Genomic DNA, 24,235 nt, shown 5'->3' with positions numbered 1-24,235 from the left:
ATTGTCTACCCTACTGTTAGGTTAGAAATTATAAAGAAATAATTCTCAGATACTACTAGGCTATTCTGTAGTGTTACTTGTAAGGAAGGGATAGGTTTCATAATTAGTATGAATGGTATCTCAGTATATAGGGTTAGGGACGTCAAATAACAATGTCGATATTCTGTGGTGCATTAAAGGATAAACGTTTAGCTTAATTGTGGGAATACGACTTTTAAATTTAAAATATTGATTATTTTTAACCACAGAAGCCATTTGATATAATGAATTAAAATGTCTATTTTATAATTGTATACTTGAGCAGCTTAAAAAACGCTCGGCAACTGCTGCGTGTTTAACGAAAGATATAATCCGGCTTGAAATTATAGACAGCTCTAATAGCATAGTATAACAATGCCATTATCATCCGTAATGCTCGGGGAATTGTAATTAATGTAGGCCTATCGGTAGGCCTATAGTTGTTGTGAGGGTTGTGAAAGATAAAAAAAAAAGTGTACAATTATGTTTTAATAAAAATTGTTAGAATAACAAAAAGTACACCATGCTTTACATTTGTTCTCAAAAACGAGTAGGCCTAATACGATTTTTGTTGCAGCGTAGGATATTGTAGAAAATTGACATATCACGTAAAAGTGTAATGAGACCGCGCATGCGCATTCCAACGGGGCGCATTTTGCTAGCAGCATCAGCAAGCTAAGCTAAGCTAAGTATGCTATCATCCCATACCACCTCAACCCATATCGGTGGTTATATTCGGATGGCTAGTTTTTGCAGTTAACATTGGATTATTTGTATTTTATTTTTTTTTAAATATAAAAAAGGAAATATATGAAGTTCACCATTCACCTCCTAGACAGAGCACTTGCTAAACAAGAGTGAAATTAGCTAAATATGGAACAGAATACGGCCTAACCGGGTTAGCCATAGAACGTGCCTTGGAGACACCAAGCACTAAATGGTCATACAGCGGGTTAAAGGAAGCACAGAGGAAGCGAGATGGACCGAGGAAATAAACACTGCAAGTCTGACAAACAACCTCAAAATAAGGACGATGCGTCTGCTGTGGACATTCTTGATGGTAAGTGTCCGCGTTAACACGATGTAAGAGTACGAGTGCATCATAGGCGGCCATGTCGTTAAGCTAGTTGGTTATGTGTGCAGGCCTCCACAACATGCAAAATGCCTTGTGTATATTCGTGGAATAGTTCAATGAATCATTATTTTTGTTGCGCTGGAATCGTTGTCACTACTAACGACAAATTATTATTATTATTATTATTATTATTATTATTATTATTATTAAGCGTCGTTCTATGAAAACAACTCATGATACACAAGTTAAATGTCATTTTTTACACTTCTCACTTCTCGCTTTGCTTCGTTATGTATAAAATCGGAAAGAATGCAAGCAGTGCATTTATGTAAAGTTATAACTGTAGTCAAACGTTTTTAAGAGCAAACTACCACAAATTCACCCTGGATTTATGAGCAATAATATATGACAGTTCTATCTCCTGATTTATTTAAAATGGATTTCATAAACACTGCTGGCGCAGTTCTTTTGAAACAGCGTACGGGTACAATGTGAATATGAAAGGTCTGAATCCAAGAACTATTCTTGTTTTTATGTATTTATATAATAATGAGCTGCAATAGTTAAATTCCATTTAATTTCCTGCACACTTCATTCAGTGTGAACAGATACTTTATTTTACTAATCTATTTGTGTTGCAACGCAACACAAATCCTCTAGATTTGAAATATGGAATTTGCCGGAAATTGTGTTGAATGGAGGGAATATTATATATATATATATATATATATTTTTTTTTTTTTTTTTTTTTACTGATATAAAAATATTATAACCATATTATGTAGATTGTCAATCTAACCTAACCCTCATTGTGAATTCATTCTCAAGGCTTAAATGATTTAGCCAGTTTGCTAAGAACCCATGTTTATTGTTGACCTGCCTATGTCGATGTTAATCAGACTTTTGTTGAACTCCCATAGCTGTATCTTTGTTTGTCCTACACAAATAACTGCATAAGATCTGCCCTGGCTTAGTGGTTTCTCAAATAGTTCCCACAAACGAACAAATACAAAAGTTTTCTGTTTGTATTCCACTGTACATGAAATGTATAGTGTCATTTTACCTCTTTATATGGAAAACTTTCTATCTATCTCTAAACTTTTGTTGTCATTTTTCATTTTTTGATTATTCACATGTTACACTGTATCTTTAATGCTTTTGGTCTTATTCTTTCTTTAGTCATAACTGCTTGTTTGGCTGACCTTGGCTTGGACTTATGGATATATGCAAATTTAATCAATGCCGTTTCATGCTTTTTTGTTCATATACTTCTCTTCGTTAGGCTTTTAAGAACAGTGCAAAGACACATTAAATTTTTCAATCAATTAATAATTATTTCACATATTCCTTAAGTTGGACTGATCTGCTCCACTGTATACCCTTTTCTATTTCTAGGGGATGGGGATTTCTGTTGTCCGGATTGTGGAGAAGATTTCCAGGAGGAGGGAGCCTACTTGGACCATCTCCATCAACACTCTCAAGAAAACTGCCCTGTTGCAAAAGGCGATGGACAAAAAAATAGCTCATTGGTTCAATCAAATGACCTTGACTCCCACGTGTTAAAGCGGAATAGCCAATCTCCCCAAATGGATATGGTCAATCAAAAAACTTCCTTGATGTCAAAACAACATGTTTATGAATGCTCTGACTGTGGAAAATCCTATGGAGTAATTGGCCACTTTCTCAATCATCAACGCTCACACAAGCAAGCTCCTAAATCAGTTTTTCATGAACTTGAGCAACTGAAGAAGAAGTCGTTTCAGTGTGAGACATGTGGGCGTTGTTATTCACGTGCATCAGCCCTTGATGCTCATCGCCGCTGTCATGAAGGAAACCTAGTACGGTCTCGGAACCAGGCCATTGTAGATGTTTTTCAGAATGACGACCCGGTTGTGGAAAATGAACACACTGAAACCAAGGCCATTGAGCCCCCTGAAAACCTTTTTAAATGTTCATGTGGTAAAGCCTTCCCTGCCCTGTCACGCCTGAAAACCCACCAACGATTTAGCCGAAACACTCAATGTTCGCCAGAACAGCTTAAAGAGGTTAAAGATGTAAAAGATAAACCAAAGAAACTCTTTCACTGCAGTGAGTGTAAAAAGGATTTTAACAGACATATTGCCCTGGTCCAACATCAGCGCTGGCATGCTAATTCAGCTGAAGCTGCAAAAAAGTTTCCATGTGAAGAGTGTGGAAAGGTTTTCATGACGTTAACATTCTACTTCAAGCACCAGCGTTTGGTACATAGTGGCGAGACTCCCGCAAAATCATTCCTCCATCAAGTATGCCAGCTACAAAAGAAGGGTTTTGAATGCTACGACTGTGGGTTGAAGTTCTCCCGGGCCTCAGCCCTTCAGTCCCATCAGCTTCAACACACCGATGTCTACAAAGACACAGAGAAGGAAGCCCAAAAACCCTCTACTTCACTACCTCAGCATGCCATCGTGGAAAGCAAACCAGAAGAAACCAACCAATTGGCAGCCATGGATGTTGACTTGACTGGCAAGTTGGACAAAGGTTTTGATTCAACCCACCACTTGGACGAAGAAGTTGATCTGCACAACAGTTTTCAAAACTCTTTGACTGAAATCTCCTATGTTATTGAAAGTGATGAAGATGCAGAGGGCTATGAAACTGGGGATTTTAATGTTGAGGTGATCAGCGATAGTGAATCTGAGGAGGAACCTTCCCGTGACTTGAATCCTGACCTGGAGTTGCTGTGTGAATCAGATCAAGAAATCAAAGAGGAGTTGCAAACCGAGGTTGAAGTTTCACCTACAAGTCTGGTTTTAAAGCCAGGGATGGATTTAAAAATTGTACAAATAGACTTTGAGCATATGGAGCAATCCAGCACCCCAGAAATCTTTGACATGGATAAAAGTGCATCGGAAAAATTTGATTGCCCAGAGTGTCCACGGTGGTTTTCTAGTGCTTCATCCTTGCGGGTTCACAAAATGTGGCATGGAGTTCATAGGAAAAGGCGATGGACAGTAGGCCAGCATGAAACTAATGGTAAGGTGAAACGCAACCAACACATACAAAAGAACAAGGATGAAAAACCTTTCAAAAGTGTACCGGACCAGGCTGATGGACTAGAAAAGAAAAGCTTATTTTGCAAAGATTGTGGAAAGGGGTTCAAACGCATGTCTTCCTTCATCTCTCATCAACAGAATCATCCTAAAAGAAAACCCTACCCATGTCTAGATTGTAACCTATCCTATGCACATGCAAGTGGCCTCTATAACCACAGGAAGAACTGCCAAGCTCAGAATAAAGAAATGGACCAAGCTTCATTGAATGAAAAAGTGTTCAATCCAAAGAAAACACTTTTAGGCCCAAAGATTTATCATTGTGAACAATGTGGTAAGGGTTTCTGGTCTTTAGGAGCGTACTCCCACCACAAGCAGAGCCCAGAGCTTTGCTTAGATTTAAGGCCGGGAAAGAGCCCTACATCTTGGAAATCAGTTCTCGGACGGCCCCGCTCTATCCGAAAGGTAGCATGTCCTGTCTGTGGTAGAAAATTCCGTCACAATGGCATTATGAAATCCCACATGCGGAAACATGAAGATGGGAATCATAAATGCGACTTGTGTAGCAGGTCCTTCCGTCTTTTCTCCAGCCTCCTCAGACATCAGGTTGTCCATACCGCTCACTTAATTCCTCCCCCTATTAAGTCCTTCCAGCATCAGGTTGAACAGGTGAAAAAGAATACATACAGCTGCCCTGACTGCGGGAAACTGTTTTCACGTGCCAAGGCCCTCCAGTTTCATATGAGAAGTCATGGATATGACACTGGGTACTCACCCTCTTCACCAAAGTCCACTGTGACAATTGAGGCTCTTCAGTGCCCTACATGCCTTGCACATTTTAACAATAAGTCCTCCTTACGAGCTCATCAAAAATTATGTATCAAAAGAGACACTGAAGAACTGGATGATGCGATAAGAACATCAAAAAATATGTTGAAGTGCTCCAGCTGCCCTGCTACTTTTAAGAGTGCTGTGACTTTCCAGGACCATATTAGGGAATGCAGTAAGATAACTACAAATGGAGATGCAGAAGTCAAAAGAAAGGGAGCTACGGAGGAAGTAACTAATTCTTCTAAAAAAGAGGTAGGCTTAGATGAGAAAAAGTTGGAAAACCGTGTGGCCTCATCAAAAGTAAACCACTCTGGTCCATCTGATTTGAAATACAAATGTAAGGAATGTGAAAGAAGCTTTTCAGTGGTCGGAGCGCTGAATTTCCACAAAAGAATTCACCTCCAGGGTCACAAGTCCAATGCAAAAACGACTTTGCCTCTTTTGGCTCTATCAATAACACCCAAAAAACAGGAAGAGCCAATTAAAAGGCCATTTTACTGTTCAGAGTGTGGACGGCGATTCTCCTCAAATTCAGCTCTTGGTACTCATAAAAGATGGCACACGGATAAGAAATTTGCAGGCTCTCTACAAAAAGATGATAAAACAGACATTGTTTCAAACCGAAAGGTAGACGAAGGACCGTATCACTGCACCAAATGTGGCAAGAGCTTCTTCTACCTTTGTGTCCTCCGACGCCACCAGTTATATTACCCCCCCTGCCAGACCAAAGCTGAGCCACTGATTGATTCAAACATCAATTTAGACGGCAACAGCAAAATGTCTGAGCCAAATTTTTCATGTCCGCAATGTAATATGTCATTTGTACGTGGTTCACTTTTAGCTGCCCACTATGAACATCAGCATAGCAAGAAGCATCCACATAGCAAAACGTCCAGTGACCTTGTACAAGAAAAATCCCACATTTTGTCAGCAGCCAAAGTTGGCAAACCCCTTGATGCCACTTCCTCACTCCTCAAATCTAAACTTCACCAGTGTCCTCATTGCAGCATGAGTTTTACAAAGGCCAGAGGCCTTCGTGCACATAAATGGCAGGCCCATTCTCAGAGCAAAAAATCAAGAGTTGGCATTCAGCTAAGTAAAGAATCTATTTCCTTGAGCTGTAAGCCTTTAAAAAGGGAAGAGATTTCTCTGTTAAAAGTAAGTCATCCTGTTGCAAGTAAACATACAGTTGCACAGAAAAAGGCCAGTGCTGGCAGAAGAAGGAAAAAGGGTAGATCTGGCCTCCCAGCTTTCAAATCCATACCTTGTCTTGACTGTGGAAAGAGATACAGCTCTGCTGGGGCTCTTTATAATCATAAAAAAGTGTGCCTGGAGTTTAAGAAGGAATTAAAGGTGCCCAAGCAAGAAATCCTGTTTCCTGAACCTGTGGCAGAACTTCCTGCAGCACTGGGTCGTCCATCTGAGTATACAGTGAAATGCCTTTTCAAGTGTGATAAGTGTGGAAAAGCTTTTCAGACAGAAGAACACTTGGTAGCTCATAAGATGAAGGCAAAAAGTCGGCCATATTGTTGTGCTCTCTGCTGCCATAGTTATTGGACTGAGACTCAACTGCAACAACACCTTGCTTGGCACGATGAGATTCGCCGACGTCTCCCAATCGAGCTTCGTTATAGACTGAGCACCGCTTTGACCTCCAGACCTTTAAAACCTATTATCCACTCTTCTGACAAGAAAGACCCCTCTCAGTCTTTGATTCAGAACTCAGCCAGTTGGTCACAAACTAGCCACAAATGCCAACATTGTGGTAAATCCTTTCTTTCACCATCTGCGTTACAGAGACATGAAGCTCAACATGGTGGCAATGGCTTGTTTCACTGCTCTTTTTGTCCAAGGACATTCAGTGACATTCAGGACCTCATCGATCATCACCAGGAATGTATGATTGATGGCAAAATGCAGAGAGATGACCCAGCTGCTGTTTCATCAGGAGGTACAAATGGCCTTACTTGTTTTGAATGTGGAACTTCTTTTGCGAAAGAAGTCGAGTTGCATCAGCACTACATTGAGCATGCCCATGGAGCACATTAGACACACTTTACTGATAGGGATTTAAGTAAAATTGCATTTGATTGTAAAGGTATGCCTGTATATACTATTGGTAAGCTAAAGTTAGCCCTCAGATGATCCTTGTTAAGGTAATCAAACTGCAAATAATTTGTCTAGTTTTTTTCCTTCATATTACTTGATACTTTTAAAATGTCTAAGAATGAATAGTTAGCTTTTCCTTCTTGAATTCTCAGGCTGTTCTTCACACTGGACTGAAACCATATGTAACATTTGAAATGTCTTTTTTTTTCTCAGTTTAATCTAAAAGCATACATTTGTATTTTGATGGATTGACAATTAAGTGATTATGTAATTTGTCATTTTGGAAAGTGCACTTTACATACCTAATAATGTATGTTCATCCATTGCATTTGATTAAAAATAGGTAAATAAATAAACATGCTTATTGAAAACACACATTTATGCATGTTTCTGAATTCCAAAATTCCCCAGAAAGTGTAAAGCCAGGTTTGAGAAGTTCTTATTTCAATGCTTGAAAAATATTTTTGCACTTATTCGATTTCAAATATGCAGAAGAGAAAGAAATTATTTAAAATAACCATTGGTTGTTAAGCCATTTCTTACAATTATTATTTTTGTTTAATTTATTTTATTGATTGAAGAATATTGTAAACAGTACAAATAGAAAAGGCCGGTATTTTATTTCTTCATTCTCACAATTCTTAATACAGACTAAATTCTCTCTATGACCTCTGTTCTACAGTGTATTTACAAGATTTCTAACATAAAAGTTGTATCTTTCTAAATGTAATGTGTTGCAATACAATTAATTAGAAGAATTGTATTGATTGCAGATAGTTCTATGTTGTGCCATTGGTTTAGTGAAAAGTAAAGTATTAATTAATATAGGAGCACTGTTCTGTTGTTATTTTTTTCTTCACCAAAAGATCAAACGTGTGGCTTTTCTTTCCTCTTTTTCAAATTAAGGGAAATATACAGAAAATAGTGAATAATAAATCTAAGATTATCTGACTGAAAATGTTGTCTCATTTTTGCAAAAAGTGGGTGTCATGCAGCAAGTGCTAAAATAAATATGATTTCATTACTGACGTTAGATTTTTGTGTCTGGGACATGTAAAAGATAAGTCTAAAAATAAATAATGTATGAGAGATATTTCTTGGGTAGAAATTAAGCGTATTTCATGTCCTGATTTATTTATTCGACAAGCATTTTATATATATTATATATCTATAATATATACATACATAGCTCACCTAGTGAGTATATAGACCTATATATTAAACAAGTACGTGTTTACAATTTGTCATACTATTTGGACACAGAAAAACGTAGTTATAAATACTTTTTTGAAATCAAAGCAAGGTTATGAAACGTGGGAAATTGTTATTTCCCATATTTTCATAACTTTACTCATAGGCCTATGTGTTAGCAAATGAGTTTGACAGCGCATCGCACATGGTAGAATCATTGCATTTAAACAGCCTTAAGAAAACAGGATCATCGTCTGACTGAAGTGTATGCGTTTTATAGGGTGGTAAAGTGTTGTTGGTTTTTGGTTCTTGTATATATATATGGATGTGATGGACGTGCGTGTAAAAAGGGAAGAAAAGAACTACAAGTTCCGCAATGCACAGCTCGGAGGAAGTGACGTCACGAGGCTCCAGCTGCCTGCTTGTGTGTGTCTGCTTTGTGCGTAACAAGAAGAAGAATAAGATTCTGGGCGGACAAGCCTTTCCAGGTAGTGTTCTGCTTGCTTGTTCTAGCATTCATAGAGCCCACTTTATGTGGTCGTTGAAGCCAAATGACATATATGTATATTCATTATAGGATTTTAAATCGGTAGTAGCTGGCTACGATGTGCACTTGAGGGTGGTTGTATCTTAATGTCAGTTAGCTATAGCAGCTAGGCTACAACCAGGTTTCAATTATTGTTATTAGTAGTTGTCTTCAAACATGAAGGCAAATTCTGGTGCTAGTTCATATTCCACACTATCGAAAATTAAGGCAAATGTACCACTTTATCTCGGTCATAATATTGCATGACATGGTTGTCTTTTAAACCATGACTCTGCTCTAGTGCATTGTGAAGCTCATTCATTCCTTGATCCCTGCCGACATAACGCAGTTACCCTTTTCTGGACCTATGCTGGCCAATATTTCAGCATGAATTTATGGGCAAATCCCAACGTATTGGTCCAGTAGTACCATACATTTAAATTGTATTTTTTACTCTGAATTTAGACTGAATTTATCTTTTATACAATACAGAGACCTGATATTTCCAACCGTCTGGCTGATGAAACGGGAGTTCAACAACCATGCAAAGTCTTACTCAGACCTTGAAGACTGGACCAGAAGAACCATTGTTACCACTGACAGAGTGTGATACGATGATGCAACTAGGTGATAGTGAAACACATGTTCAAATATTATCTGAAATAGTTAACCAGCCACCGCACAGTGTCGAAGTCACACAAGAAAATGAGAAGGAGTCTCTGGTGCAGCCTATTGGCAAAACCAGGGTTGACTCTGAAGGGCAGGAAATGAGCCCTGGTTCCCTTGAAGTACCTGAACATAAACCTGCTTCAACAAGTGATGTGGAAACGATTGGAAAGATTAAGGAAGCAAATGATGGAAGAAGATATCTTTCATGCATGAAGAACAGAAGGAATCCTTTGCTGATGGACATTCCTGAGTTAGACAGTTCTTCACTAATATGTGACTGTGAGTATTTATTGTTATAAGTAACGTTTTGCACTATACATATTAGAAAAACTTTTGAAAAGTCATTGCATTCTAATGATAATAGCTGCATATTTATTTGTAAAACAATTTTGTATTTTAAATGTCCTACAATGTTATCAAAAGTTATAATATTTTATATTATAACTAAGTATATATAAGCATAATGTTTATCTTTTTAATTCTCTATTTTAGGCTTTCTCCTTGAATGAAAGGGCAGATAATATTTTGATTTAAAAACATCTAAATCAGAACATATATTACATTTAGGCCCATGAAATCATCAAAAATGTGTCGTCAGTCTATGACACATTTATGCGTGTAATAATGTTGGTATAATTACAGGGTCAGGTCTCATGTTAAAGTTATTTGAATGGAAATACATAGAATAGGCTTACATTCTTGCTAACCAGAAAATGTCTTTCTCCTGTCCTCTCGGCTTCTAGCATCTCCACTCTCTCTGCAGTGCCGGCAGTGTCACATCATTTTCAACCACTACAAGTCAAAGGAGCGTCACCTGAGGAGCAGCCATCCGCTGGAATACCAGCAGTCTACTCTGAAGAACACCCTGTTCACCTGCTACGTGTGTGACCACCACTTTGCCAACTCCACAGAGCTCATGACCCACCAGAAGGCTCACGTAGAGAAAAGACCTTACAAATGCCCAATATGTGAGGAGGCATTCTACAGGGTGTCACAGCTCACTTGCCATAAGAAAAAACATTTTGGGGAGGATGGTTATGCGTGCAAAACCTGTGGAAAGGCATGCAAAACACTTACATTACTGAAGTACCACCAGCGGAAGCACACTGGGGAGAAGCCGTATGCGTGTAAGGAGTGCGGGAAGAGATTCGGCTTTTCTAAGGACGTCCGGAAGCACATGGCGTCACACTTGCAAGGACAAGAGGGAGAGGATGGAACCAGTCCAACTCCTAAAGCACCGCGCAAGAAGATAAATAGTAACACAGGTACTACATTATTACAGTATTACATTTCCACAAATTCAAATATAATGGATAAAGATAGATGTATGATACATTTACATCATGGTGCTGTGAAAAAAACAGTTCCTCTCTCTTTTCTCTATAGGTGCGTCTACAATAAAATACCCTTGTTCTCTATGCAAGGCTACTTTTAAGAGTGCCAAAACCAGGTTATGCCACAATAAAAAGAAGCACAAGTTTTTACTTGACACGACCACTGATGCCCTCCCCCCCAAGCATCCAGTAAAGCAAGGTGGACCTGTTATAACGCCAATCTCGATCAGTCAATCGACATTTCTCCAAGTAGAGCCTCTTCAACAAGTCAATGCTAACATTGACACGGAGCAAATCCGCAAACTTATAGAGTCCATGGAGAATGTGCAGAGGGTGAATCAGGTTGTGATCCTGGGTCAGGTTCCCCCTCATATCCCAACACTGGGCCAGCAGTTCCCGGCACCAGGAGCCCCAATTTGTTTGAATCCAACGCCATCAATTGAACATTCCCAGACAGAGCATTCCAACTCTTTAGAAATGCACTTTGCAAGGGGCATGTGTAATTTCATGGATCAAACTATTATATTAGAACCTATAACGCCACCAAATGAAGGGTTGGAATATCCTTCATTTCAGGAGCTTGTTTCAAAAAGACAGAGTGAGGTCGCTGACCTAAAACTAAAGCCTGAGGAAACCCTCATAATGGAACTGACTTCTGCCTTGTTACCAGTTGCAGACTTGGAAAAAACAGAGTCTAGTCCTCAACAGGAAGTGCCATCATCATCACTAGTACCTACCACAGAACTGGAGAAGAGTGTGGATGAGACTGTTAATGATCAAGATGAAATGAACCCCCCAGGTCAGCTACTGGTGCCCACAGTTGAGCTGGATAAGACCCCTGTAGAGGAAGTGCAAGAGGATCTGATCAATGGCCCTTTTCCCCCGAAAGACAAATCAACACAACTTCCATATGAATCCCAAAACAATCCTGAAGGAGAGGTCACTTCACAGATACCAAAGGAAAGCATTGATGAGGCCCATTCCGTGATGGATGGTATGCCAGTAGAGGAGACACAAGAGGCTCATTCTGTGATGGAGAGCATGCCAGTAGAGGAGCTACAAGAACATATTGAAAATGGTCGAAAAGGGGAGGGAAAACTAGAGCAGCCAACTGTAGAGAATCTTTCTGCACAAGAACAGCTCCCATTACAATCAGAGACCAAGCAGGTGGAAAGTACTTTAGATTCAGCTGTTAATGTTATGTCGGCTCAAGAATTGGTGAAGGTGCGAAAACGAAGACCGGCCAGGACTTTTGTTTATGAAGAGTATATATATCAACAAATGGTGTCAACACGAAAGAGACATTTACATACTGTGGAGACATCTGCTAAACAGCAACCAACAAAGAAAAGCCACCATGTGTTAGAATTTGGTCCAAAAAACAAAGAGAAGAAAAATCAAAATCAGAGGAAGCGATCACAGTCATGCCAGTCGCCCCTAGAGGTAAAAACTGGAAGCAAGATGTTTTTCAAAAATATGTCAGAGAAACCGGTAACTCCAAAAAAGAAGGGAAGAAAGTCCCCCAAAAAACATGTACATTTATCTTCTGCAGATAATGAATTGTCTAACCCTGTTGAAACAAAAGAGCAACAAGGTAAAGACAAAAAGACAAACAAAACCAATAGAAAACAGGTGGTGAGAGGCAACATTAGTAAAGAACAAGAAGATTCACCAGCACTAAAAAAGAACAAGATCCAAACGGTTCCTTCCCCCAAATTAATTGATTTGAACATTAAGGAAAAGTGCAAAAAAGTAACAAAAGAGACAGACCCTTACACCCAGAACACAGAAATAAACATGGGCTCTATAAATGTTCCAGCTCAAGAAATAACCCCAGACCCTTTTCTTTTACTAAAGGGTCATAAACAACCCCAGCTGAAAGTTTACAAATTGGATCCTACTAAGGCAGCAGGACAGACGCAGGAGTCCAATCAGAGTCAGGAGGCTAATGAAGATGCCAATATGAACTTACCTCTTGTCAGGAAAAAGGCTGGCCGACCCAAAAAGAATCAGAAAGCCTTTTCCCTACTGTCTTCTCTAGTGGTTAATGATCCATCTCCCACGACACCCCACAAGCCTAAGACCACCAGAAAACGCAAGTCCTCTTTGAGGATTGAGACTGAGGGTGTAATAACCGCATCCAACTCCAAGCGGGCTTTAGAATGTAAAGACTGTGGAGAGAAGTTTAACAGTGTCTCCTCTCTTCAGGAACACAAGACAAGCCTGCACATTGTGGAGAGCCCAGGCATCACATTCACAAATGGAAACTTATTTGAGGGTGTTTCCGGTTTAGTTCATCAACCTACAAAGAAGGTAGATGGAGTCATTGGGGCAGTCAGTGGTCCCTCATACTGGGATATAGAAGCTGAGACGAGAGAGGTGGCTTCGGAAGACAAAGAGTGCAGCGTGTCTTTCCCAGCCCTGAACCCTTCACCTTCTTTGCCTGTTACTGAGGCAGTTGAAGCTAGTGGATCTAAAGAAAAGACTCAAATTGCATCTGTTGCAGACATTACAGCTTTATTGGATGTGGCTGTGCAGCATAGAGAGCCATTGACTGGCACCCCTCTAGGTGAACTTGTTAATAGATCTCCTCAGCCAAATGGCCCTGGGGAAGAAGGGTCTTTAGCATCTGATCTGGGGCACCCAACAGGGCCGAACAGTGAAGATGATGGCCTTATACGTCCTGTGCATTATGACTGCGGGACAGAAATGAAGCTTACGGCAGAGGACGATGTGAAAGATGAAGTACTTCTCGATATAGATGTAGTCACAGTCGGGGAGCAGAATGAGATGGATCCACCTGATTTTTCCCAGCATCTTCTCATTGGAGATGGTAATCGGGAAGGTGTCGACCCTGATGTATCCAGTATTCAGATTAACAATGAAAAGGAGACTGAAGTAACTTTTCACAGTTCTTCCTCCTCCACACATTCACTTGAGTTCAAGAAAGAACAGGGAGTGGAAAGTGTGGTACAGAAGAGAGACGAATCTGTAGTGAGAGAAGTTGGAAGAGTGAGTGGCATAAGGGGGAGAGGAAGCGGAAGAAGAGAAGGTTTTAAAAGGGGTATGATCGCAAGGAGAATTTCAGATGGAGGTAATTTCAGTGGAAGAAAAGCTGATGAAGAACCAGATGAATGTCAGATAATTTTCCAAAAATGTCCACCTACTGCTGACTCTGAATTAAACAAGCAAAACGACACCCACTCTCTTCAGCATTCTCACTCTACACTTCAGAGTCCACAATTGGAGATCAACCAAGATATGCTCCCTGCTGCATGTGTGCCTCCTGTGTGTTCCCCATTGGTTGATAAACTGTCTGAATGTGGAGTACAGCAAGACAAAGAGACCGATCAGTCTGCTGTTGTCATACCTGAGAGGATCGTCACTTCCAGACTGATGGAGACCGCTGATAAGAGATGCCATTTAGCGGTAGTTATCATTCAAACATTAACAATAAGTTCTGTTATCTTTAATTACAACAGCTTTAGTGGAATATTGTGTCGTAACTTTGAATACGTGTGTTATCTTTCTTTCTATTCAGTGTGTTCCTGGTATGGTGTTAGGCCAAATCATGGACTCCGAAGAGATCAAGGTTGAGGACGGTTCATGCGGTATAAGGCCTGTTCTTGTCAAGCAGGGAAAGCGCCTTATTCTAAGGGATCCTCCCGCTTCAGAAGACAATGTGATTATCCAGTGGAACGTTGAGCAAATGGATTCTGAAAACATTCCTGGTACAGGTAAATACATTCAAGTGTAAATATGTATGTTCACACCTTATATAATATACCTTTTCTCTATTTTAAGCATGTTTCTTAAGTTTTTTTTTCTAACATGTTACGCGACATTAGACGATTATTTTCTCATTCTGAACTGATCTTGTTACAACCTAATTGTGACCAGGAGAAAGCATGGTGGTGGTCATTTAAGTCATCAACAGGTGCTTATCTCAAAATGAAACCACACCTCATTCTGCAAAGCTGGTTATAATAACTATGACCAATGAGAACATGTCAAAAGCACTAAGTTTCTCTACTTAGAGAATGCAACATTTTCATTTCAGGGACCGAGAGCCAAGCCAGTAGCATGGTTCCAGACGTCCCTACCAAACAATGCATCTTCTACCCAGTAAAAGAAGAAGAGAGAGAGGTTTTGCTATGCCCATCTCAGAGAGAAGATGGTGTAATTGCTTTGGAGCTGTCGAGGGGTGCAAGAGTTGACCATCCGAAAGAAGGTTTGTATTTAAATAATAATTGTGTGGATTAAATGGTCACTACTCCCTACAACTCGTGTCCCAAAATACTGAACTAATAATGGAGTAGAAGACTGCATACATAATAGACCTAACACAGCTGTTGCCACAAAAATAGCATCAAAGAAAAGTAATACATTCTCTATTATTTTCAATATGATCTACGTCTAGATGGAAAAGATTAGCATTTCTAGAATCATTATTCCAACCCAGTTTTTTTTTTTGGAACAGATGAAGATAACCTTTCCAGTGGGGACCATCAAGAAACGCGATCTGAGGATGTCTCTTTGAGCACTGACCCCAATGATGCTAATACAGCAGAAGGTATACGATGATAAAGTCATATGCTTTTTTATTTTTTATGTTAAAAAGGCCTTTAATTGGGGATATTTTTGTTTTACCTGTCTGGGTATTGAAACAACCGTAGCCGTCTCCTGGCTTCACTAAACCGCTACCAATATAATCTACTTGTTGTACCAATAATGCTGAAAGGCATTTAGCACGAGTGCCTGTGCCACGAGTAACAATGGCAATATATTACTTTGTAGTACTTTATACTATCACAAACAGACCAAAGTGCTGCATTGCTTTTGTTAAGTGTTGGCAGGTGCGTACATGCCAAATGCTTATGGGTAAAATCAGCAAAACATAGATTTTAAGAAATTATATTGTTAATGGAGGTTGTAGTGAAGGAGAGTCTATTATGATGGTTTGATCACCCAGACCGGTATTGTCCTAAAACTTCTTCTTCAACCTTTCCTTTTAGATCAGGGACACATCGAAGATCCGGAAAATCGACATGTCCGAGAGTTTCTCCTGCAAATGTCTGACGAGGACGACTCTGATTTCGTTGAATACTGTGATCCCCTGCCAGCACCAGAGGCACAAGCTGTGGCCTATTTGAACAGCCTTAAAAAAAGAAACCCCGTTCAACTGAATGAAAAGAGGTACCGCAAAATCATTTCATTATTGTATTCAAACTTAAATTTCAATGTTAAATCCATCCCATTAATTATGTCTTCTACTAAAGGCATTACTACAATCCTATTTTATTCGTAGAACAGAAGGATTTCCCTTATAGTTCATCTTTCTTTCTCTTTTGCTCAGCTTTCCAACTGCTGAAATCAATCAAGAGGACGTGAGGCAGCCCATTGATTTCTTTTCCACCTACTTTGGGTGGGATACTTGGGGTGAAATTGCCCGGTGTACAAATTCACTGTCCAAAATGTTACACCTCGCCACTGCTAAGGAGGTTGCACAGTTTGTTGGGATCCACATCGCAATGGGAACTCTAAAGGTTTGTTACCATACCGCTGTTCTTGCATGGTTTGCTTCTCCTAATGTGTAATGTGTTTTTTTGTGCACACTTTTTTCTGAATTAATTCATATTTTCCTTTTCTAGTTTCCTAGTTTGAAGCTCTACTGGCAGGACCCGACTAAAGTGTCTCTGATTGCTGATGCCATGCCACTTTCACGCTTCCTTCAGCTCACACACCAGTTACAGCTAGCCCTTCCTGAAAAGGACTCAACAGGCACGTTGGTGACTCAACTGACACGTAAAAGACAAGTGTGTAACCTTCAAGATGTACAACCAACCATTCAGAGTTGTAGTAGTAGTATTAGTAGTAGATGCAGTAGTAGTCGCAGTTATAGCAGTGATGATGAGGTCCATAATAGTTCTAAGAGGCACAGAGACGATGCAAGCAACCGTGATAATGAGATGAATCCGCTCTGGAGGCTCCAGACAATATTACATCGTTTCGACACTGGATGCCAGCTGCTGAAACCAGAAGAGGAGTATGCGGTGGATCAGTTCCCAATTCCTTTGTCAACAGGGAAAGTAAAGGACAATGTTTCTCTGCATTGCACTGTATTTATTGGAGTTGGTGGTCTGATAACAAAATTGGAACTCGGAATGAATCTCTCAGACAAAGAGGATGTAGTAGAGAGAATGGCTCCGAGGGATAGTCTGGTATATCTTTGCAGGCAGGAGCTCTCTACCCCTGCGATGCTGGAGCGATTATTAGATGCTGGTGTTCATGGTGCCGGCAGGGTTGGCGGAGCCATAGGACAAATGGGGGATGAGTTTATCAGTTCTGATGGTAGACTGAGGTTGCGTCGGTCCAAGGGGGGCTTTGTCCTTTCAACTGTCGGGAAGGAGGATCAAAACGTCTCCGAGCTCATCGAGAGCCTTGAGCGGGCCCAAATGTTGGTGTGTCTGAACAGAGATTTACATCACCTTTACCGAATCCCGCACACGGTGACCCGCTCAACTGGTTGGCCCCAAGGTGTGCTCTGGTTCCTGACAGATCTAGCCCTGGTCAATTCATGGCTTCTATACAGGCAGGGTCAGCAGACTGGGTCGGAACCCTTGACCTTTATGGCCTTCAGGCTGGAGGTCTCAAAGGCCTTGATTTTCTCTAGTGGCTTGGCCACTCAGGACTCGGTTCCCCCTCAGCCACCCTCTCAGAGCGCTTGCGTATTGACTGAAACCCCTAACCCTGATATGCAACAGGAGCGTTCCCTTCCGGATGCATCTATACGGTACGATGGGTCTGGCCACTGGCCAGAGCAGTTTGAGGAGGGAGAAGGTGGCAGGTGTCGCTTCGGAAACTGTATCAGAACATCTCAAGTGCTATGCCTTAAGTGTTGCGTCTTTCTTTGCATCTCACGTAATCATAACTGCTTCATGAAATTTCACAATCAACAGCGATGAGTTGCAAGTAATGATATACTATACCTGATGTGTTTTTACAATGAGCCCCATACTGTGCATTTTAAGATTGTGACTTGACTATGAAATTGATGGAAGTCTTTTGAATGGGATTTACCGGGCTAAATATGGATTGTGCCTTTTAGTGCCACCTCCTGGATTTGTGTGTAAAGAAATGCTTTTAGTGGCGTGTAAGGTCCCAAAAATAAGCAGGTTGAAAATGTAAAGTATATTGAGATACATTGGTTCGAAATAAAAGTAATGTTTAATATTTGATTGTTCGATAATGTGTTCAATTGGGCTTGTTTGGTTATTTAAAATGGCCTAACTGCTATTCATAAACAAGAGGGCTATACGTGCATATATGCAGGTTTACGTTTAAAATCGCCAAGCAAAACAATAAAACCTAGACCAAGAAGCTATCGGTTTTCTTTTTACACTTGCTTTATTGAAGTTCAGTGTGTAATTTATATTCCGAGAGGTTCATGTACAGTTTCGAAGACTCATATATTCCTAGTTCTGCGGATGTTCCGGGTTTACGGTGAATGTGTTCATTTGAAATAAAATCAAAGTTGAATCTTTCTATTATTATGAATTACTTTCGTGATCTAACCTTGCATGTGTTCAAACGTGTAAACTGTTTCCAAACCGTCACGTGACCACCTAGGATCATAGAGGTATGGATATATTCAAAAAACGAAAATGAGACTTTATTATTAATGGATCAACCTCTTAAGTCATTCAAATTAGGATGCCCCTTTGACAATATAGCCGGAAAACACTTGTGCAATAATGTATGTAAAAATGTGTTTTTGAAAAAGTTTTCAGTGTCACGTGGTATGAATTAACCATAGAATTTGAAAAACTAGAACATACCGTCGTCAATAGACTTGCAAAAACGTAGATTTATTGTCTATTGTCTAAATTTGTACACCATTCATTAACATAATTTAGCTATGAAAACAAAAATTGCATCTTCGTTAGCAAGTCATCGTGATTAATATCCTTGTTTTCATCCAAATATTATAATTACAGAACAAATGTGGCGTGTTTTGTTGAACTCAATTCCCTTTTATTTTTTAAGGCCTCTCGGTGTCATACGTACAGTTTTTCTTAACAACTTATTTTTTCTAATCAAAAATCACTTGTGTTTTTGGTATCAAAATACCAAATACATTGGATTTTGGCAGCCATTTTAGTTGCACCAACGGGGCTTGTGGTGAGGAGCCGATCTGTCCGTTCTAGCTCTTAGGCTCAACTCTCACAGTCCAACTGTCTGCCTTCAAACAAGCGGCTCGAGGTGAGCGGCCAATAGCGCAATCTTTCTGCAAGGAATTAAGCGCCAAATATAGTCTTCTGAAAGTATTTAGGGGCAATTTCGCATAAATTATATTTGTAGCCCAGAACAAACTTTGTTTTGAAAGTACACCAGAGCAGTCTCATTTGATCAGCCAATGGTTTCGTTCGCTAAGAGGCTATATGCTAACGATATGCTAGGTAGTGGAATGGCTAAAAAATAACATGGATACGAAACACAACCGCGTTGTCTATATTAACACAAACCATATGCTTGAAAGGTGTTCCATTATTCCGATGCAACCCTCCGTGGTGTTGTAAAAAGTTGTATTCGATCTTTTAAATGGGGAATGGTAAGGTGCTAAAAATGAAGCTAGGGTAACTAGTTGAAGAGCATGCCACCTAACGGTGTCAACAATATTACAAGCGCGTATAATGTGTTTTTAAGCATTAATCATGCTCCTTCATGTTCTGGTTTAAAGTGTAACAGATTTGTGCTAAGTTATTGAAAACACTGGCAAGCGTTTGAATTGCATTCAGTCCTTTCACCCTGTAGGCTAACCTAGCATAACAACGGTGCACGTGAAATCATATTTTTGCTTCATTTGATTCAGTACCCAGCTCGGCTCACACCACCCAGTGCTTGATATGGATTCAGACATTTTGAACATAGAGGAGATCGTAATGGGACGGGGTCTGCCGGATCCACCTCCGGAGGTTCCACCGGAGAAGCCAGCGGCACCACATAAACCCATCTTCAAGCCGCCCCCTGCCCCTCAAACTTGTGAGTGGTGTATTTGACATACTGCTGGAAGTTCACGTATTCCTACTTCTTTACTTGACCCCTTAACTAAACTGTTCTTTTATGTTACAGACCAACATGATAACCTGCAGTGTTTTCAGTGCTTCATTACGTTCTGCAATGCCAAAGCAAAGGAACGCCACATGAAGAAAAGCCACCGTGAGGAGTACAAGCAACAGCTTCAGCAGGTAGGCGGCTGCATCCTTCCGCATATGTGTTCGAACAATAGTGTTATGTTTTGACAATATGTCCTTTGGAGGCACAATCGTCCTTCTAGTGTATATCATTCATAGCCACTTTTGTGACTCATAAACCTGGTTTGTCAGACTCCTTTGGGTCACATGGGGATTCAATAGCAAACCTTTCAGTAGAAAGTAAGCGTGTTTTCTTTACCTACTCTCTGGGGTCGCAATGGCTTCTGAAGATAGGCTGCCGATCTGCATGCATGTCCTTTTTTGCACATCGTGGTGGTTAATCTGAGATTAAACACCTTTTTTAATCTATTGAATATACACCATAGGTCAGTTTATGTTTTGGTTGACGATTGTCCTTCAATAGGGTTGTAAGGCTGCAGACATTGATACCACAAAACAATGACCGCAGCTGTGATGTCCATCATGTTGTTGGGTTGATGAAAATGTACAGATAGACATTTTCGGAAAATAATATGGATTTATGAATGCGTTTCACCTCAGTTAAACCAACTACCACGTCTGCTACAAACAGACATGCAGGCAAATCTGTAGCATACCTTCAGACGCCGGTTGCTACCCTGGAAAATATTTCAAAAACACATTTGCTTTTTACCAAACAGTTCGCTTTGGGATAACTGTGTGACCTAAAGGAAGATGATGATAAAGTATGATAATATGTTCTGTCCTGTACTATAAAAAAAAAACGGTGTATTCAGAGACCCAGTTTTCTTTCTAAGAGATGTATTTTAAAATTTTCCTATTTATAAGTAATAACTATCAAATTACTCCATTCCGTCCGCTATCGGTTAATACATTGTATTAAAAAAAAAAAAAAGTACATTCTACTAGTGCCTTATGTAAAGGCGATCAAACACCCACCAATGAGGGCTAGTTTGGCAGTTACCAATCAGAAAAAACACTCTACAAAGTTCTTGGTTGCCTCTGTCTGCCCGACTATGCTGGTCTTCACTTGCACATCATAGTAGGTAGGGGGAGTTCTTCTGTATTTGCAAATTTGTGTGGGTTGGTGGAATGTAAGTAAGTAAAGTAACACAAACCAATTTTGTGGAAAAATAATGTGGGAATGTTTATTCATGCCTTCATGTGTTGACTCCAGGGAAATACATTGTTCACTTGCTACGTGTGCGACCGCAGCTTCCAGTCCTCTGAGGAGCTGACACAGCACCAGCCAACACACAGCAAGGAAGACAAGCCCTTCAAATGTGTTCACTGCAAGGAGAGCTTTCGAGTCTTTTCTGAGGTTGGTTTTGTGTTGAATGTGGCCAGAATTATTTTTTCAAGTAATTGTAGGGAACTAAAGTGCAAGTCTTATTTTTGTCATTTCTTTGAATAATATGGATTTAATACTTCTCCTTTCAACTGCTAATTTTGTTTAATTTTGTTTGCCAGCTCACAACCCACAGACGGAACATGTGTCCAGAGAGGCAGTTTGTGTGCAAGGATTGTAACGAAACCTTCCGTAGCCCCGCCTTGCTGCGTACCCACCGCCTGGCTCAGCACCCCCGCCTGGACACGGAGGCCGGTGAGCAGACGGAGGACCCCACAAAGACGCATCGCTGTGGGAGGTGCAGCCAGGGCTTCGAGACGGAGGCAGAGCTGCTAGTCCACCAGGAGAAGTACTCTGCGGGCCAGCACTGCAACGGAAACGCCGCCGCACTCAAGAAACGTGGACGGCCTCCAAAGACGGAGAACCAAGCGGCCGCGGAGAAGAAGTTGAAGCGGGTGAAGGAAGAGGGTGAGGCAACAGAGGAAACGGGGAAGGGAAGCAGCACCGCAGAGTCCGGCACAGCTCCAGCCGAGGCAAAGCCCAAAGTAGTCGGGGCGAAGCGGGGGCGTCCTCCCAAGGCAGTGGCGGCGGCGGTAGCGGCGGCGGCCGAGGACCAGACGACCGCCACAGAGGAGGTGCCGGCCGAGGAGGAGAAGAAACCAGCAGCACCCCCGCGTGAGCATCCCTGTCCTGAGTGCGAGCTCACCTTCCCCGCCCTGGCCCCGCTCCGTGCCCACAAGAAGGAGAAGCACACCCCTAGGAAAGCCCACCCCTGCGAGGAGTGTGAGGAGAGTTTTGCCCGTCCTGAACAGCTAGAAGCCCACAAGTCTCGGGCCCACACAGAGGGCCGCTTCTCCTGTCCTACTTGTGGGAAGAGCTTCGGCCGTGAGCGCACCATGAAGGCCCACCAGAAGACCCATTCGGATGAGAACGCCGCGAGCCAAAGTGAAAAGAGATAAATAAGGGACGGGAGTGCTTTTTTCGTAAAAGTTAAGAGGGATTGTTGTTATCCTCTGTATTTTAGTCAGTCAGGGATATATATTTTTTTTAGCGTAGGGAATCTGATTCTGAGATGAGGATGTTTTTAGATGTACTTGGAGTGTTGTTTTCTTTGACTTAATTGTCCAATTAGCTAGAGTTTGCATTGAGGTCTATCACCAACTCCCCAGCTGTCATTTCTAGATGCAGCAATGGACTATGTTAAAGTGATGTTATACTAATTTAACACATTGAGGTTGCGGTTGGGGTTCAGAGAGTTTTTACATCATGTGCATATTTCCAATATAATCAAATAAGTTGCACTTCGTTAACCTAACTCCTACCCCAACAGTAGGCCCAATTTGTTAAATCAAGATTTTCTTAATTTAAAAAAATTGTGTGTGTGTGTGTGTGTGTGTGTGTGTGTGTGTGTGTGTGTGTGTGTGTGTGTGTGTGTGTGTGTGTGTGTGTGTGTGTGTGTGTGTGTGTGTGTGTGTGTGTGTGTGTGTGTGTGTGTGTGTGTGTGTGTGTGTGTGTGTGTGTGTGTGTCATTTTTCAGAGATTCTGAATTGCAAATTTTGGTTGTTTCCCCATCATAATTTAGTGTGTATTGTTTTTTTGGTCCTGAGTTCATTGTGAGTTAAATTTTAGCACACCGAAATATTGGGTTTGGACAAATGTTAAATGAAAACTTTTGAGTTGTCTAATGTTAATGTGTTTTTTTTAATCTATACTTCTATGTACTGTCTTATGAATGCAAAACATGGATCTATGATGCCATAGAGTCCTTTTGAAGAGCTGCAAATCAAGTGTTCTTACGATGACTGGCTTGTATCTCCCCGAATGCGACTAATAAAACGAAAGGCTATCCCACAGGGATGCTTCAGAAAGTACTTTGCCTTGTGTTGTTGTCGTTTTACTGCCCTGGAGTCATTTTTGTGAGTCTCCCTGATATATCCCTATTTTGCTGATTTCATATTAGGTTATATTCATTTGGTCCCCCATAACACAGTGACCACAGGTTCTACGGCTCATCCAAGTCTTCAATGATAACTAGCCAATGAGAGGCATAGTCGGGCGGGTCACGCTCACGCCATCTGTCTGCTCTGTCGTTTTTGGTTGAGTTTTAGGAAAGAGGGGGCGTGTCGCTGCACATTCCGAGCTTGCCATCCACACACACCGTGGCGTTATACAAGTGTCCGAAAAGCTAAACTTTCTCTCGGACGCCGCAGACAACAGCTGCCCAGCCGGAGTTCCACACGTTCCGCCGTTGCACGTTGCGCCGTTGGCGTTTTTCAGACTATCCTGAAAAACGCCACCTGCTTTCGCAGCCGAGTGGAGCGTTCACATAGTGTTTTGGGAAGAAGGGCAAAAACTAAGTATTTTACCCCATTCTTTATCTAAATTGGGGACTTATTTCAGTAACAGTGATAAAACGGCATAGATTACTATGTTGACGTTATGTTGATCATATCGACCGCTAATTGAACAAGAGGCTGCCTGCCTCACAGGGATTACTCTTGCCAAGAGTCAGTTTTAAAATATATTACATTCAATTGCTTCTATCACACGTATAAACATTTCAATTTTAAATAATTTATAACATAAATAATGCATATATCATTCATATACCAGTGCCTATACTAAAAAGCAATAGGCCTACAACGATTACACCACACCATCAAAGCAAACTGCACTATGGTGCTTATTTCACAACACATCGACCCAGTAGGCTAACCCATAGCTAACATTTGTGTACTCTTCTCTTCGTGGAGCCAGAAGTCCGGGTTCTGGTTGTGCCACGTTCCATAGTTTTGGCTTTAATTTGTAGTCTTGGTTCCCAAGGGACAACTTCCAACTGGTGTGGTCATCGTAAAGTCCGATCCACATGAAGTGGTCATAATTAAAGCCTGTTCTGGACTCTTGCAGGTAC

General features: G+C 40.9%; 3 protein-coding genes across 4 annotated transcripts; all 3 read left to right on the top strand.

Annotated features, from left to right (window-relative positions):
• The first annotated feature begins 760 nt into the window (after nucleotides 1-760).
• On the top strand, nucleotides 761-7,968 carry LOC311351080 (uncharacterized protein). The gene is made up of 2 exons (XM_084471159.1): nucleotides 761-1,078; nucleotides 2,489-7,968. The coding sequence occupies exons 1-2, from the start codon at nucleotides 997-999 to the stop codon at nucleotides 7,000-7,002; spliced, it is 4,596 nt and encodes a 1,531-aa protein (XP_084327285.1). The 5' UTR covers nucleotides 761-996; the 3' UTR covers nucleotides 7,003-7,968.
• A 688-nt stretch (nucleotides 7,969-8,656) lies between these two features.
• Nucleotides 8,657-18,135, top strand: znf576.1 (zinc finger protein 576, tandem duplicate 1). Its single transcript, XM_084471158.1, has 10 exons — nucleotides 8,657-8,741; nucleotides 9,272-9,727; nucleotides 10,192-10,713; nucleotides 10,835-14,211; nucleotides 14,324-14,519; nucleotides 14,843-15,013; nucleotides 15,263-15,355; nucleotides 15,798-15,978; nucleotides 16,139-16,328; nucleotides 16,434-18,135. The coding sequence occupies exons 2-10, from the start codon at nucleotides 9,322-9,324 to the stop codon at nucleotides 17,745-17,747; spliced, it is 6,450 nt and encodes a 2,149-aa protein (XP_084327284.1). The 5' UTR covers nucleotides 8,657-8,741; nucleotides 9,272-9,321; the 3' UTR covers nucleotides 17,748-18,135.
• An 856-nt stretch (nucleotides 18,136-18,991) lies between these two features.
• On the top strand, nucleotides 18,992-23,189 carry znf576.2 (zinc finger protein 576, tandem duplicate 2). 2 transcript variants are annotated; one of them, XM_084471169.1, is made up of 5 exons: nucleotides 18,992-19,044; nucleotides 19,655-19,824; nucleotides 19,915-20,030; nucleotides 21,154-21,297; nucleotides 21,447-23,189. In XM_084471169.1, the coding sequence occupies exons 2-5, from the start codon at nucleotides 19,689-19,691 to the stop codon at nucleotides 22,281-22,283; spliced, it is 1,233 nt and encodes a 410-aa protein (XP_084327295.1). In that variant the 5' UTR covers nucleotides 18,992-19,044; nucleotides 19,655-19,688; the 3' UTR covers nucleotides 22,284-23,189. The 2 variants fall into 2 exon arrangements, with proteins under 2 accessions (XP_084327295.1, XP_084327296.1); XM_084471170.1 differs by lacking the exon at nucleotides 18,992-19,044 and adding an exon at nucleotides 19,105-19,393.
• The last annotated feature ends 1,046 nt before the right edge of the window (nucleotides 23,190-24,235 follow it).

The sequence above is a fragment of the Micromesistius poutassou genome (genome assembly GCF_964030765.1).
Source record: "Micromesistius poutassou genome assembly, chromosome: 8".
NCBI lineage: Eukaryota > Metazoa > Chordata > Actinopteri > Gadiformes > Gadidae > Micromesistius > Micromesistius poutassou.
The sequence above is the reverse complement of the archived record's forward strand: the minus strand, read 5'-3'. Positions and strand labels throughout refer to the sequence as shown.